This window comes from Coturnix japonica, unplaced genomic scaffold (assembly GCF_054131305.1).
Source record: "Coturnix japonica strain WE unplaced genomic scaffold, WE-NBRP24 Scf039, whole genome shotgun sequence".
NCBI classification, from domain to species: domain Eukaryota; kingdom Metazoa; phylum Chordata; class Aves; order Galliformes; family Phasianidae; genus Coturnix; species Coturnix japonica.
Window position 1 is genome coordinate 1,031,980 of NW_028188942.1, and position 13,315 is coordinate 1,045,294.

Sequence of the window (13,315 nt, forward strand, 5' to 3'; positions counted from 1 at the left end):
TGTTTAAAAAATGAAATGAAAAAAGAATTAAAAAATATATTGAAAGCTTCAGATTTCCTTAATCTTTGTGGAAATCATATAATGTGCAACTCAGATCTACCTCTTCGTGCAGTGACTGTCTGTAAATTTGCTGGAGCCTAATATAATATGGCCTTGTGCTTTCTGCTAACTCACCTTCATTTCATTTTCATTAAATTTGCTTGGTAGTCAGATTTTGGTGGGTGAATATTTTAAAACAATCTAACCGACATTGGGTAAAAATTAAAGATAATTTAAAAAAATCACGACAGCATCAATTGTATCAATTTTTATAGATAAGATAAAGAAGAGCAGGTTCCCTTAGTTTTCTGTGCCTCTTTACTTTCTTACCCTCTCCCCTTGTGTGAGAAACTCTCAAAGTCAAAGATTTCTAGTTAGGCAAAGCTGGCAGCGATAGCAGCAGTGCTTATTCATTACTGAAATACTGCGCGCACATCCCCTATTGGCAAGGGAGAAATTGCACACCAGTCAGTGAAATCAATTCTGTTCTATGCCCTAAACCCAATGCAGGTGATGCTCTCATGGCTCTCATTGGTTGAGCATCTCAGGGTCACAGACTCCTCAAGACTGTGCTGGGCTGCTCCTGACGTGTGCCAGTGCTTATAAACCGTGTGGGAAATCCCTGAGATAGACAGCTCCTTCCTGGGCATGAGCTGAGGGCCAGAGAGGGGATAGCACCGGCTGTCTGGTGAATTCACATGCAGCTGCAAGTGCAGCACAGGGCCTTCAGCAAAGCCATGCCCATGGTGTGTCCGTGCTGCTACGTCACCTCCAAGATCCACGATAGGTCTAATGCCTGTGTGCCACCTTCTGCACACTGATACCATAGACGAGCTCTCCAGTCCGGCTAAGTCCACTGATGCTTTCCAGTGAGGATGTTTACTCCTGTATTTTTGCACTAATGCAAACACCAACACACAAGAAGCTATAAATCTTGGTAGAGCTGCAGTCCTGAGCTCCTGTTTGGACCACAGTTGAATGGCTACCACAACTGCACTGTAGCACAAAGGGGACACAGAGACTTTAGGATGGATGGGCGAGAAGACAAGGAAGAGCGACTGCCCTCTGTGTGAGTGCACTGAGCTCTGCCTGGGGATGGCAGAGCAGCCAGGTCAGAGCTAATGGAAATGGCAAACAGAGGAGACCAACAGTGTCTGTACCTGTCTTCCTGATCAGGGAGAGCAAGTGGAAGGTGCCCTCTGCAGACAGATGGGAGTCTCATGTTGTCTGGCCACTGTCCCCTTTGGGAGCCTTTTTCACTCCAGTATGTGCTGCAGGGACAGCACAGCAGGGCATGTGGCATCCAGCAGATCCCTGGAGAGCACAGATGGCAGCTTCTTGACCAAGCAGTGGAGGAACCAAAGAGGAGAGGTGCTCTGCTGGATCTCATACTCTCCAGAATGGAACGTCTGGTGGGAATTGTGAAGGTGAAAGGGGCATCAGGCCACGTGCAAATGACAAAAGAATCTAAATTTATTTATTTATTTGTTTATTTATTTATTTATTTTGAGGCTGTAAGCTTAAAAGATGAACATATATGTCAATAAAACTGAAACAAAGAATTGAAGACAAAGAAATCAATGAAAATGTGTTAACCCTTTTCAACATGAGAAATTCTCATGAGTCTTGTTCCATTTTTAGTTGTAAATATGAGTCTTTGTAGGGATTTTGTGTCTTTTTTTTTTTTTTTTCTTCTTTTCCTTTAATTCAGATGCTTTCAGGTACAGAGACACAGACGGCGATGCCAGTGCCATCATTGCCCTGTGACTAAATCCCGGCGCCCACCGCTGCTCTTCCCTGCTGCCTATTTGATGTCCCTCATCCTCCAGGTGTCTCCAGCTCTCCTAAATAAATGGTCGTGGTTAAAGGCATGTTTTCAGCAGGCCATTTAGACACATGCTCCTGCCACAGCCTGCCAGATTTCCCCATCCCTTTCTTATTGTTCAGTTAGATACCTCCCAATTTTCTGTCTGATTTCTGACTTTAAGGGGGATGACTAAAATTTGCTCCATCTCACCAAAGACTGATGGACTGTGTTGTCAACTCCTTCACTGTGATTCTATCTATCCCTTCCTATCTTTTCTTTTTCTCTTACTTTTTCTTTTTCTCTTACTTTTTCTTTTTCTATGTCGTTTTCTTCTCCTTTTGCTTTTCCTTTTCCTTTTCGTTTTCTTTTTCCTTTTCCTTTTCTTTTTCCTTTTCCCTTTCCATGTCCTTTTTTTTCATTTTTCTATTTCCATTATTTTTTTTTCTCTTTCTCTCTTTCATTTTTTCATGCTTTAAAGAAAGCATGAATTCTGAAAGATGTTCATTAATGTCAGTAAAAGTGAAAAAAAGAGTTGAAGACAAAGATAGAAATCAAGAAGAAAGTGTTAACCCGTCTCAGTGTGTGAAATACTCACGAGTCCTGTTCAATTCTAGGTTGATACCTCCCAACTCCCTGGCTGATCTATCCAAGGGAGATTACTGAAATTTGCTCCATTCCTCAAAAGTCTGTTGTCAAATCCTTCACCGTGATTCTATCTATCCCATCCTATCTGTTTCTAACTCATTTCTTGTGCAAATATTCCCTATGAAAAATAAACCTCAATAGAAGCTGCTTGGACATGGCATGCAGTTGATCACTGTGTTTTACTGTTCATTCAATTGCATCACCTTTCCTTCTGTTTGTTGGCCGTAAATAAAGAGAATTCTTTCTTTTTCTGTGTGCAGCTGGTTCTCTGTGGAAAGCCAGTGGGAGTTGGTACAAAGGAGGTTTAACACTGAGCTGGTGACGGTAGAGGAGAAGAGTGATGTGAGGAAAAGTGATGCAAGTCCCATGGGGCCAGTGTGAGTAGGAGTGGGATGGGGAGGTTGAGGAGGAACTTTGTCAACACAGTAACAGTACAGAACTCATTGGGACATCCTGGATTGACATCAGTTGCAAAGTGCTTCTTTAACTTCTTGTATAAAACAAACTATAAATAAATAGACAATAAATGCATTTTGGATTCTTGCTCTTTAAGCTCTCTCCATTTTGCTGAACACATTCTGAAAACCTGAAGAAGAGAACAGGAAGGTACAAGGCACAAAAGGCTCTTTAGGTTATAATGGGCCCCAGTGAGCATTTGGTGCTGAGTCCATCAACCTCCAGTGCAGAGAGAAGTTTGCACAAAGTGCTCAAGAAGACAAAGTCAGAAGTAACAGTGAAGTTTCTTGGAATATTAATGGGCCCACTGAGGGCCATTACCAAGTAAGCTTCCCAACAGACTAGTTAGAGAAGATAACTGGAAGCCATGACTAAAGGCAGGCAAAGGCACTGGCATGCTAAGAAACATCTCCTTTGCCTTACGAAGCAGACAGGTCAAGCCCTGATTGCAAGACCAGAAGTAGGGAGATCCTGTCTCTCATGTTGGCTCAGGGCACTTCCTGTGGCAGTGAGTTGGAAGTCTATATGATGTTAAGTGAAAGACATAGGAACGGAAGATCCCAGGCTCTGCATGTGGTGCAAGGATGCTGTTAAGTTCCTATCCCACATGTGCCCTGTGTCTCATTGCAGGATGTGGGATGTGAGAAGGGCCCAGTCTGAACAAGCAGTCAATCCCTGTGAAACTCTGAACTTCAGATCTCTCAGTTCCAATGCCCTCCAGTGCACACTCTCCCATAGTTTTATGTCCTTTATGTTATGCGGTGCCCAGAAGTGCACCCAGTGCACCCAGTGCTCCAGGCTGTAGCAATGCAGAGCAAAGAGGGACGATCCTTTCCCTCACCCAGCTGGCAATAAATTGCTTTATGCGCTCCAGGGTACCGTTGGCCTTCCTGGCTGCCTGGGCACACTGCTGACTCACTTCCAATTTTATGTTGAGAAGGACCCCCAATGCTTTTCAGTCAGACCTCTCTCATGTGTCCCATATCCAGTCACTGTGTATGTCCAGGGTTGCCCATACCCAGGTGCACAATCAGGCACTTGTTCTTGTTATACGTTATGCACTTGGTGCTTAGTACCAACTGATACCCAGTTCTCTGACTTGTCCACATCTCTCTGCAAGTCCTCTCCAACCTCAGTGGAGGCAACTGCACCTCCTCATTAGGTCTCATCAGCAAACTTGCTCGGAACGTCTTCTAGTCCTGCATGCAAGTCATCTGCATAAACATGAAAGGAAAGTGGCCCTAAAGTGGAGCCCTGGGAAACTCTGACAGTGACCATCTACCAGCCCAATGGAACCCACTGACTATAATTCTTTGGGACAGAACTGCTGGCCAACTGCTCACCCACCACTGCTGGTGAACCTGAAAGGCAAAATGTCAGCGTGCTGGGACAAACAGACAAACACCAATATAGTTACTTATAGCTACGTCAATTTACTGCCCGAAAAGCCATGATTTTATAGGAGACAGACAAGGGTGTCCAAAAATCACACACGCTAATTGGAGGAAAGCTACTGCAATAACAACCCTATAACCCCCCTTCAAAGCCATGAGCCATTCATTCTTTTCCTAGAGATGTCCTTTGTTCTCATGCTGTTTATCCTGCTCCGTAGCTGCTGCTCTGTGAACTCCTTATCTCAATCCATGGCTGCTGCTCTGTAAAATTCTTCTTGTATTACAAAACACCATGTTCTCTTTCTGTCTAGCCATATGCAGGAATTTCTGTCCAGAAGGGTGCTGAAGAAATAGTATCAAAAGCTCTACTGAAATCCTCAAGGATTATATCAATTGCCTTCCCTTGTTCAGCTCAATGGATAAAGGTGTCATAAAAAGACTTGAAATTAAATAGGACCATCCCCTCGGAATACTGTGTTGTTTGACCAGTCACAGAATTGTACTTCAGGTGTTTTTCCATAACTCCCACCATCATTTTCTCCGTAATTTTATCAAGCACTGGAGTGAGACTGAGAGGTCCATAGTTCCCCTTGTAATCTTTCTTGCTCTTCCTTACGATAAGACAACATTTGCCAGCTTCCTGTCAACTGGTATGACCCTAGATTTATTAGATGCCATTGAAATGCGAGCCCAGAGCATGCTAAAGTGTCATCAGTGCAAGAACGTAGATGTGCCGTATCTTTGCAATGCCTTGAAATCCAGACTATGCCACAGATGGAGCAGAGAGGAAGATCTGCCTCTTCTGTTCTGAGCTCATCCTTTCGGTAAGCTGAATATCACTACGTACTACATGGGGACAGGTGCAAAAGACACACTGGGTGCCCTAAGAACGAGGCTGTGGTGGTATTTAGGATGGCCAAGAATACCTCCCTTCTGGCCCTCAGCTGATGCTCCAGAAGGAGGTGTCTATCTCATAGATTTTCCGTCACAGTTTACAAGCACTGGCACAAAACTAGGATCACCCAAGGCACCTTGGGCATCACTGAGAGTCTGTGTATGAGCAGTGCAGTCCCTGTGGAATAAAAACCAAGGATTCAGATGAGGGACTCACACACAGACACCTCACTGTGCACATCTGAACTCAGCTAGGTGAACTTGCAGCTCTCGTGGCTCTTTGAAAAACTGATCCCAATTCAGCCCCAGGGTTTCCATCTGAGGATGAGATGCCTAACACTAGAATAAGGATGGGATGGTCTGTTGATAACAGGACAAATGGAAATGGATTTAAATTAAAAAGGGGAGACATAGGTTAGATGTGAGGAACCTATTTTTTTACACAGCAACACTGGAATATGTTCCCCTTAGAGGCTGAGCATGATGATGGATGGGATCCTGGTTTTACTCTGGGTTTACCCTCACGTCAATCCAGGTTTCTACTCATACTTTTCTCTAGGTGAACTCTCACTTTACTCAAGGTTTTACTCACAATTTACCATCAGGGTGTGTGATCGGGAGATGGGCTGGTGGAGTGACTTGCTGGCATCCCCGAGGGAAGGCTGCCAGGCAGATACCCCCAGAAAAGTGGTTGACTCCCTGCCCTGTCACAGTCAGACAGACCTGACTGATGAGGAGGGTTGGAAGAGAGTCCCAACTCAACATCACAGGAGCCCCCCCATGCCTGCCTAGCCCTCGACCCCTGATCCATCTAAGCAACAGGTTTGACACTCTGAAATCTGAAGGAGATAAGAATAGGGAGGCAATGGAGGATCTGCCTAGGAGGGAACCTAATGCAAGGCAGTCACTACCAAGCCTTGTGACTTCCTCTGCCATGAAAGAAAGAAGGGTGGCCGTGGTGGGTGACTCCCTTCTCAGAGGAATAGAGGGCCCCATTTGCAGACTGGACCCGAGTTGTCAGGAAGTCTGCTGCCTTCTTGGCTTCAGGTCAGGGACATAACGAGGAAACTCCCAATGCTGGTTAGGTCCACTGATTATTTTCCACTACTCATAGTTTAGGTGGGCAGTGATGAAATTTCTTAGAGAAGCCTACAAACTATGAAAAGAGATTTCAGGAATATAGGCCATTTAGTTCACAGAGTGTGAGATCAAGTGATATTTTGTTCTGTACCTTCAGGGGCAGTGAGGGACACGGAGCAGGCTTGGAAAGCAAAGCAATGAACAATTGTCTCAGAGGTTGGTACTGAGCCAGAAACTTTGGGTTCTTTGATCACAGGGCAGTTTACTTGGCCCATGGTCTGTTATCCATGAATGGAACCCAACTGTCTCAAAGGGGGAAACAAATCCTAGCACAGAATGTAGTGGGGCTTATCGAAAGAGCTTTAAACTAGCTACGATGGGGGAGGGGACAAAACAGGGCTTACCAGAGAGAAGCCTAGGGAAATGCTGTTTGAGTTGGGAGAGAGGCAGATGCCTCAGCTGAAGTGTCTACACCAACAGAAGGAGCTTGGTCAACAAGCAGGAGGAGCTGGAAGCAACTGTGCATCTGACAAACCATAACCTAGTTGCTATTATCGACCCATGGTGGGACCACTGCCATGACTGGAGTGCTGTAATGGATGGTTACAAGCTCTTCAGAAGGGATAGATGAGGAAGGAAGGGTGGTGGTGTGGCCCTTTATATTAAAGAGAGTTTTGATGTTGAAGAGCTTGGGCTTCAGAACCATCAAGATGCGTGCATGTTTGTAAGGATCAGGGGAAAGACCTGTAGGTGTGACATCTTGCTAAATGTCTCTTATAGACTGCCTAATCAAGGTTAATTGATGGGTGAGGCATTCTATGAGCAGCTTACTGAAGTCGCATGATCGCCAGCACGCATTCTCTTGGGAGACTTCAACTTCCCTGATATATGCTGGGAATATAATAAAGAGCAGAGGAATCAGTCCAAGAGGTTTCTAGATTGTATAGAAGACAGCTTCCTTACTCAGTTGGTATGAAGGCCTACCAGCGGTGGTTCCTTGCTAGACCAGCTCTTCACTAACAGTGAAGGACTGGTAGGAGTTGAGAAGGTTGGGGACTGTCTTGGGCAGAGTGGCCATGAAATAGTAGAATTCTCTATTCTTGGAGATGTCAGAAGGGTGACTAGCAAAACTACTATCCTGAACTTCTAGAGGGCGGACTTTGACCTGTTCAGGACACTTGTAGCACGGGTCCCTTGGGAGTCGCTCCTTATGGGTAAAGGGGTCCAGGAAGCCTGGACACTCCTCAAGATGGAAATCTTAAAGGCACGAGATCAGGCTGTCCCTGAATGCCATAAGGTGAGCCATAGGGGAAGAAGACCAGTGCAGATGAACTGGGAAAAACTATTGAGACTAAGGAAGAAAAAGAGAATCTACGCCCTCTGGAAGAAGGGGTTGGGTACTTGGGGAGATTACAAGGAAGTTGCTAAGGTATGCAGGGAGGAAGTTAGGAAGGCACATTACTTCCCTGTCGCTTAATCCATGCCCAGAGCTTCTCAGCCATGTCACTGCCAACTGTAAGCTCCATGCAGAGTTCAAGTGGGACACAGAGGGCACAGCCTTCTGCTGGGTGGATACAAGTGTTGGTTGAACCAGATGGGACAAAGCCCTCCCACCATGCCCTCCTGGGAAAATGGCCACCCCAAGAATGGCAGTCTGCCTCCTCCATGACCCCATCTGAAATGCTCTTGCATTGATTGATTAAAGGGCTTTAAACCAGGTCCAAAGGGGGAAGGGAGGGGAATTGGATGTGACAGAGAAGGGCTGAGGGATGTTGTTGCTGTTGGAGATTGAATGGAAAGCCTCTGAGTTGTTCTATAGGATTGTGTGAGGATTCCTCAGAGAAGGTCTTATTGCCAATACCTCGTCCTAAATCTTACTGTGTACCCTCTGGGGGTAACCCCAACCTGCTGCTGCCCTAAAGAGCCTGTAGACCAGTGCGGGTAGCATGAGAAATAAATGGGACAAATCAAGAGAAAACCACAGAGCTTTTCCTTTCATGCAGGCTGCTGCTTCTGAGCAAGGCCCTGAACATCAGTACCACGGTGTAGATGCAAGGCCCAGACAGGCTAAATCAAAACATGCTTCTGGAAGGGGATGCTTTCTGAAGAATCCTTACACTAATGAGAGGACCACAAACATTCACTCAGCGAACTCCAAATCTCTGTGCCTTTGCAGGCCTAGGGTCTTGTTTGTCTCACAGAGACATGGTGGGATGGTTCCCACCTCTGAACTGTAGCAAAGTAGGTACAGACTCTTCATTACGATTAGGCAATGAAGATGAAGAAAGGCTGCTGCCATCTGTGAGAGTGCACTGAGCTCTGCCTGGGGATGGCAGAGGAGCCACCTGAATACTGATGGAAAGGTTTCAAAAAGAAGAGCAGCAGATTCTGTTCCTTGCTTCCTGATCAGGAAGAACAAGAGGAGGGGGACAGGCAGGAATCTGAGTTACAGCTCAGATGAATTTTTTTTCTTCAGACTGCCTGCTATGGTGCAGTGTTTTGGTTCTAGGAGAAAATCATTGATAACACTCTGATGTTTACAGCTGCTGCTAAGCAGTGTTGTACGGAGCCAAGGCCATGGTCAGTAAAGGGCACATGGAGCTGGGAGGGAACAGAGTGAGGACAGCTGACTGATAGTGGCCAAAGGGACGTTCTCTATCACCTGACAGCAAGCAGAAATTGTATTGAAATGGGTGGGAGTTCATCTCAGTCTCTTCACTGCCCAGGGCCCAGCTGAGCATCAGTCTGGTGGTGCTGAGCAAGTGCTTGTGCATCAGTTGTTACATACGATTCCATATCAACGGATATATAGTGATAACTATTACTCCTCTCCTTTTATCTCTCTTAGTAAATTGCTTTGTTACATCACACAAGCTGTACTTTTTTTCCCCAATTCTCTTCCCCATCCCACAGTGAATGGGGCAGTGCACAAAGCACTGTGTGCTGCTGAGCCATATGTTGGGTTCAACAACCACTGTCATTTCGGTGCCTGATGTGAGACTCCAAGGGTAGAGATAACAGCACAACTGTCCAGAGTGAGATAACTCAGGGCTTTGTGAGAGTTGGAAAAGTGCAGGCCATGATGCTAATTGTTTCCCTATTTGTGGAGCTTGTTGAGTCTTCTCATGAAGCTTCACTGCACAGCTCCTTACTTGGTGCTTGGTTGCTGGATTAGGGTATTTATTTTGCTATGCTGTTTGACCTCAGTTTGTACCACGATCTATTTGGCAGCTGACAAAGTGAAGTTTTGTGCACATTCAGCTCTGCGGTCATCTTTGGGTTTTGGAAGTAACATTGTCCATATGATTAGGAATTACACAATTTACATTGTCTCCTCTGTGAGTCCGGGGCTGTACTGGATATTGTGTTGAGGGACATGGTTTAGTGGGAGCTATAGGTAATAGGTGAATGGTTGGACTGGATGATCTTTTAGGCCTTTTTCAATCTTGGTGATTCTATGATTGTAGGATTGAGGTTAAACAATTATTCAGGAATATCAGTGAGAGATCTGCCCCAAGGTGAGAAGGCTCTGCATGGCAGAGGGTGTGGGACAGTCTGGGCAGCTGCCATGAGCGGTGGGCACCCCCAGGGCTTTGGAACTTCACCTCCGAGAAACTGCAGGATCCTGAGAAACTGGTAGAATATTGGGGGCAGGTCTGCTGTGGCACTGGTAACCCCCAAGAGGCACAAATGACTGCAGTGTGCCATATCCAGAGAGCTGGAAATGCTGACAGTGCTGCAGCCTCTGCAACTCCTGGCACAGACCCTGCAGCAGCTCCAAGGTTTTGCTACACGTCCTGCAGTTGCTCCAAGCTCTGGGACAGATCCCGCTGTCACTCCACCCCTCATAATGAGCTCTGCAGTCAATCCTGCTACAGATCCTGTAGCTGTTCCAAGTATGGTAATAAGAAAATGCAACAAGTGTCACCCAAGGGAGGCGCACTGTGCCAGGAGGTTCAGCCCTGTGGTCACTCCAACCCCTCCAATGAGCCCAGTGGCTGCTCCAACATAGTCACAGGTCCTGTGGTGGTTCCAGCTCTGGCAATGAACTCTGAGGTCACTTCAACTCCTGCAACAGCCCGACAGCCACTTCAGCTCCTACAGTGAACCTTGTGCCTGTTAAAACCCCTGCAACTTGTCCTGGACTTGTAAACAGATGCGCATAGGGATTAGTTCATATATATTTGCAACTGCATATGTTGTATATGTGTGAAAATACACTAAATATATTATATATGTATAAATACATTTGTCATAATTATTATCCTTTTCTTTTTCTCTTTGTCTCAACCCATAAACCTTAAACCACAGCACTGCCCTGAGACGCTTACGAATCTCCTTGGGACTATTCAATCTGATCTGGTCACACAGTGAAGAGCATCAGAAGATCTCGAGTTTTTCTCAGGGAGCAGCTCCTGAGGTACATTCCTTACACCAGCTTTGGAAGAGGCCTCCCTCCAGTTCTCTGGTTCTGCTCTAAAGGGGCCCTCTTGTTATGGCAGTGCCAGCAAGGAGACCAGCTCTGACAGACCTGTTCATATTGCTGGCTACTGACTGCAGCCCTGGATTGCTGCTGTAGAGGCAACAGGACTGTCGTGAGACACACAAGACCTTCAGGACTGCACAAATGAGAGGGCTTGAGAGCACTGTGGTGGTGTAGAGATCAGAAATGAAAAGAGCACGTTGAGCTGCTGTCTGTGGCTGTACCTCCCCAAATCCAGACAAAGTAGGAAAAAAGAAAAGCCAAGTAAAATCTATTTTGAAACATTTTTAGGTATATTTTAACGTATTTGGGGAATCTGGATACATGTTTACATGAGCTCCTAAAGTGACAAAATGGAAATTAGGTAGGAAAGAAGTGAAATAAATTTTTATTTATAAGTCCAATAACAGTTTTTTTGCACGTTGCTATATCTCACATAATCAAACAATCAAAGATGCATAAAAGATGAAGAACCACCACTGGGAATCCTATGAGGAAGTTGTGCATTTTATGGAAGTTAGAATAGTGCTTATTGCAACACCTTCCTGAGAGCGTGCTTGATCTCCCTGTTCCTCATGCTGTAGATAATAGGGTTCAGTGTTGGAGGAACCACTGAGTATAGAAGTGCCACTGTCAGATCCAGGAGTGGGGAGGAAATGGAGAGAGGCTTCAGGTGGGCAAAAAAGGCAGTGCTGAGAAACATGGAGACCACGGCCAGGTGAGGGAGGCACGTGGAGAAGGCTTTGCGCCGTCCCTGCTCAGAGGGCATCCTCAGCACAGCCACGAAGATCTGCACATAGGACAACACTATGAAAACAAAGCAACCAAAGAATAAACTGGAACCAAAAATGAGAAGCACAATTTCCCTGAGATTTGATTCTGAGCAGGAGAGCTTGAGGATCTGGGGGATTTCACAGAAAAACTGGTTGACAACATTGCCTTTGCAGAGAGGCAGTGAAAACGTACTGGCAGTGTGCAGCAGGGAATTGAGAACCCCAGTGCCCCAGGCAGCTGCTGCCATGGTGGCACAAGCTCTGCTGTCCATCAAGGTCCCGTAGTGCAGGGGCTTGCAGATGGCAACGTAGCGGTCATAGGACATGATGGTGAGAAGGGACATCTCTGCTGAGAGGAAGAAGACAAAGAAAAAGAGCTGTGCAGCACATCCTGCGTAGGAGATGGCCCTGTTGTTCCAGAGGGCGTTGGCCATGGCTTTGGGGAGAGTGGTGGAGATGCAGCCCAGGTCGAGGAGGGCCAGGTTGAGGAGGAAGAAGTACATGGGGGTGTGCAGGCGGCGGTCGCAGGCTACGGCTGTGCTGATGAGGCCGTTGCCCAGGAGGGCAGCCAGGTAGATGCCCAGGAAGAGCCAGAAGTGCAGGAGCTGCAGGTGCTGCGTGTCTGCCAACGGCAGCAGGAGGAACTCGCTGATGGAGCTGCTGTTGAGCATCTGCTGCTGTTGGGCTTGGAGTCCTGTTCAGAGTGCGGAAGGTAATGACAAGTCCAGACCATTCTCAAAGACACTCCTCCTGCTATAATATGAAATGTTTTTATTCTCCTACAACAGTGTACATTTAGCACCATTACTTGCATTTAATTTCATGTATTTCAACATTCCTTAAGCAGAAGCAGCATATGGAGCTCTAACCTTCCTCTTATTTTCTTTTCCCTTCTCCCTGAATATTTTCATCTGTTTCATGTCTCATATCTTTACCCCAAGTGCTCTTAGAGCCCTTTACCCCAGCTTCTGTGGCATTCAGTTTCAGTTAGAAAATGCTGCCTCTTTGTAGGATAAGTGAATTATTCATGCCTACAGAAAATGATGATAATTCCATCCTTCGAGAAAGAGGAGACTGAAAGCACATCATGTGTGAGTGTTCACAAAACAAGCAATTGATTGACGAAAAATTCTCAGAACTCTTATTGCCCCTTTTAGATTTCTGACTCCAAACCTCTTTGCCTCAGAACAGGAAATGGAAACCCCCTGCCTTGGCTCTCCTCTTGCAAAGTGCCCTCAGAAACATTCAGTTGTGCAGTGGAGCTGTGATCCCCTGCCCCAGGCAGCAGCTGTGGCAGCACAAGTCCTGCCGGGGGGCTCCTTCCCCCCACCCGTCTCCCCGCAGCGCCCTGGGCAACTCCCCGGGCAGGCTGAGTGCTGAGCCTGGCAGGCGGCAGAGTCCCATACCCGGCACACAGCCCCTGGGGCACAGCAGGGACCCTGCTCTGCAGGACAGCCCTAGGCACCTGCCTGCAGCCCTGGTTGCACAGGCGTGCTGCCGTGCTGGGACACGCAGCCCTCAGAGCTGTGCTTTCATACTGCAGCATGGAAGACCTCAGCTGGAGAAGAAGGCTTTTAACACAGTAAAGAAACATGCGGTGCCAGCAGCCAGATCTGCTATGGGATGTCCCACATTTAGATAACCCTCTCTTAAAATCACACCTATTAAAGCAACTGCATTACCTACTGCAAGATACTTACTGTGTTGTGTTCTGTGAGCAGTGCTCCTTCCGAGAGCTCTCAGC

General features: G+C 46.5%; 1 protein-coding gene across 1 annotated transcript; it reads right to left on the bottom strand.

Moving 5' to 3' along the window:
* Window positions 1-11,327: 11,327 nt before the first annotated feature.
* LOC146753131 (olfactory receptor 14J1-like) lies at window positions 11,328-12,242 on the bottom strand. Its single transcript, XM_085530800.1, has one exon. The coding sequence runs from the start codon at window positions 12,240-12,242 to the stop codon at window positions 11,328-11,330; it is 915 nt and encodes a 304-aa protein (XP_085386926.1).
* Window positions 12,243-13,315: the final 1,073 nt, after the last annotated feature.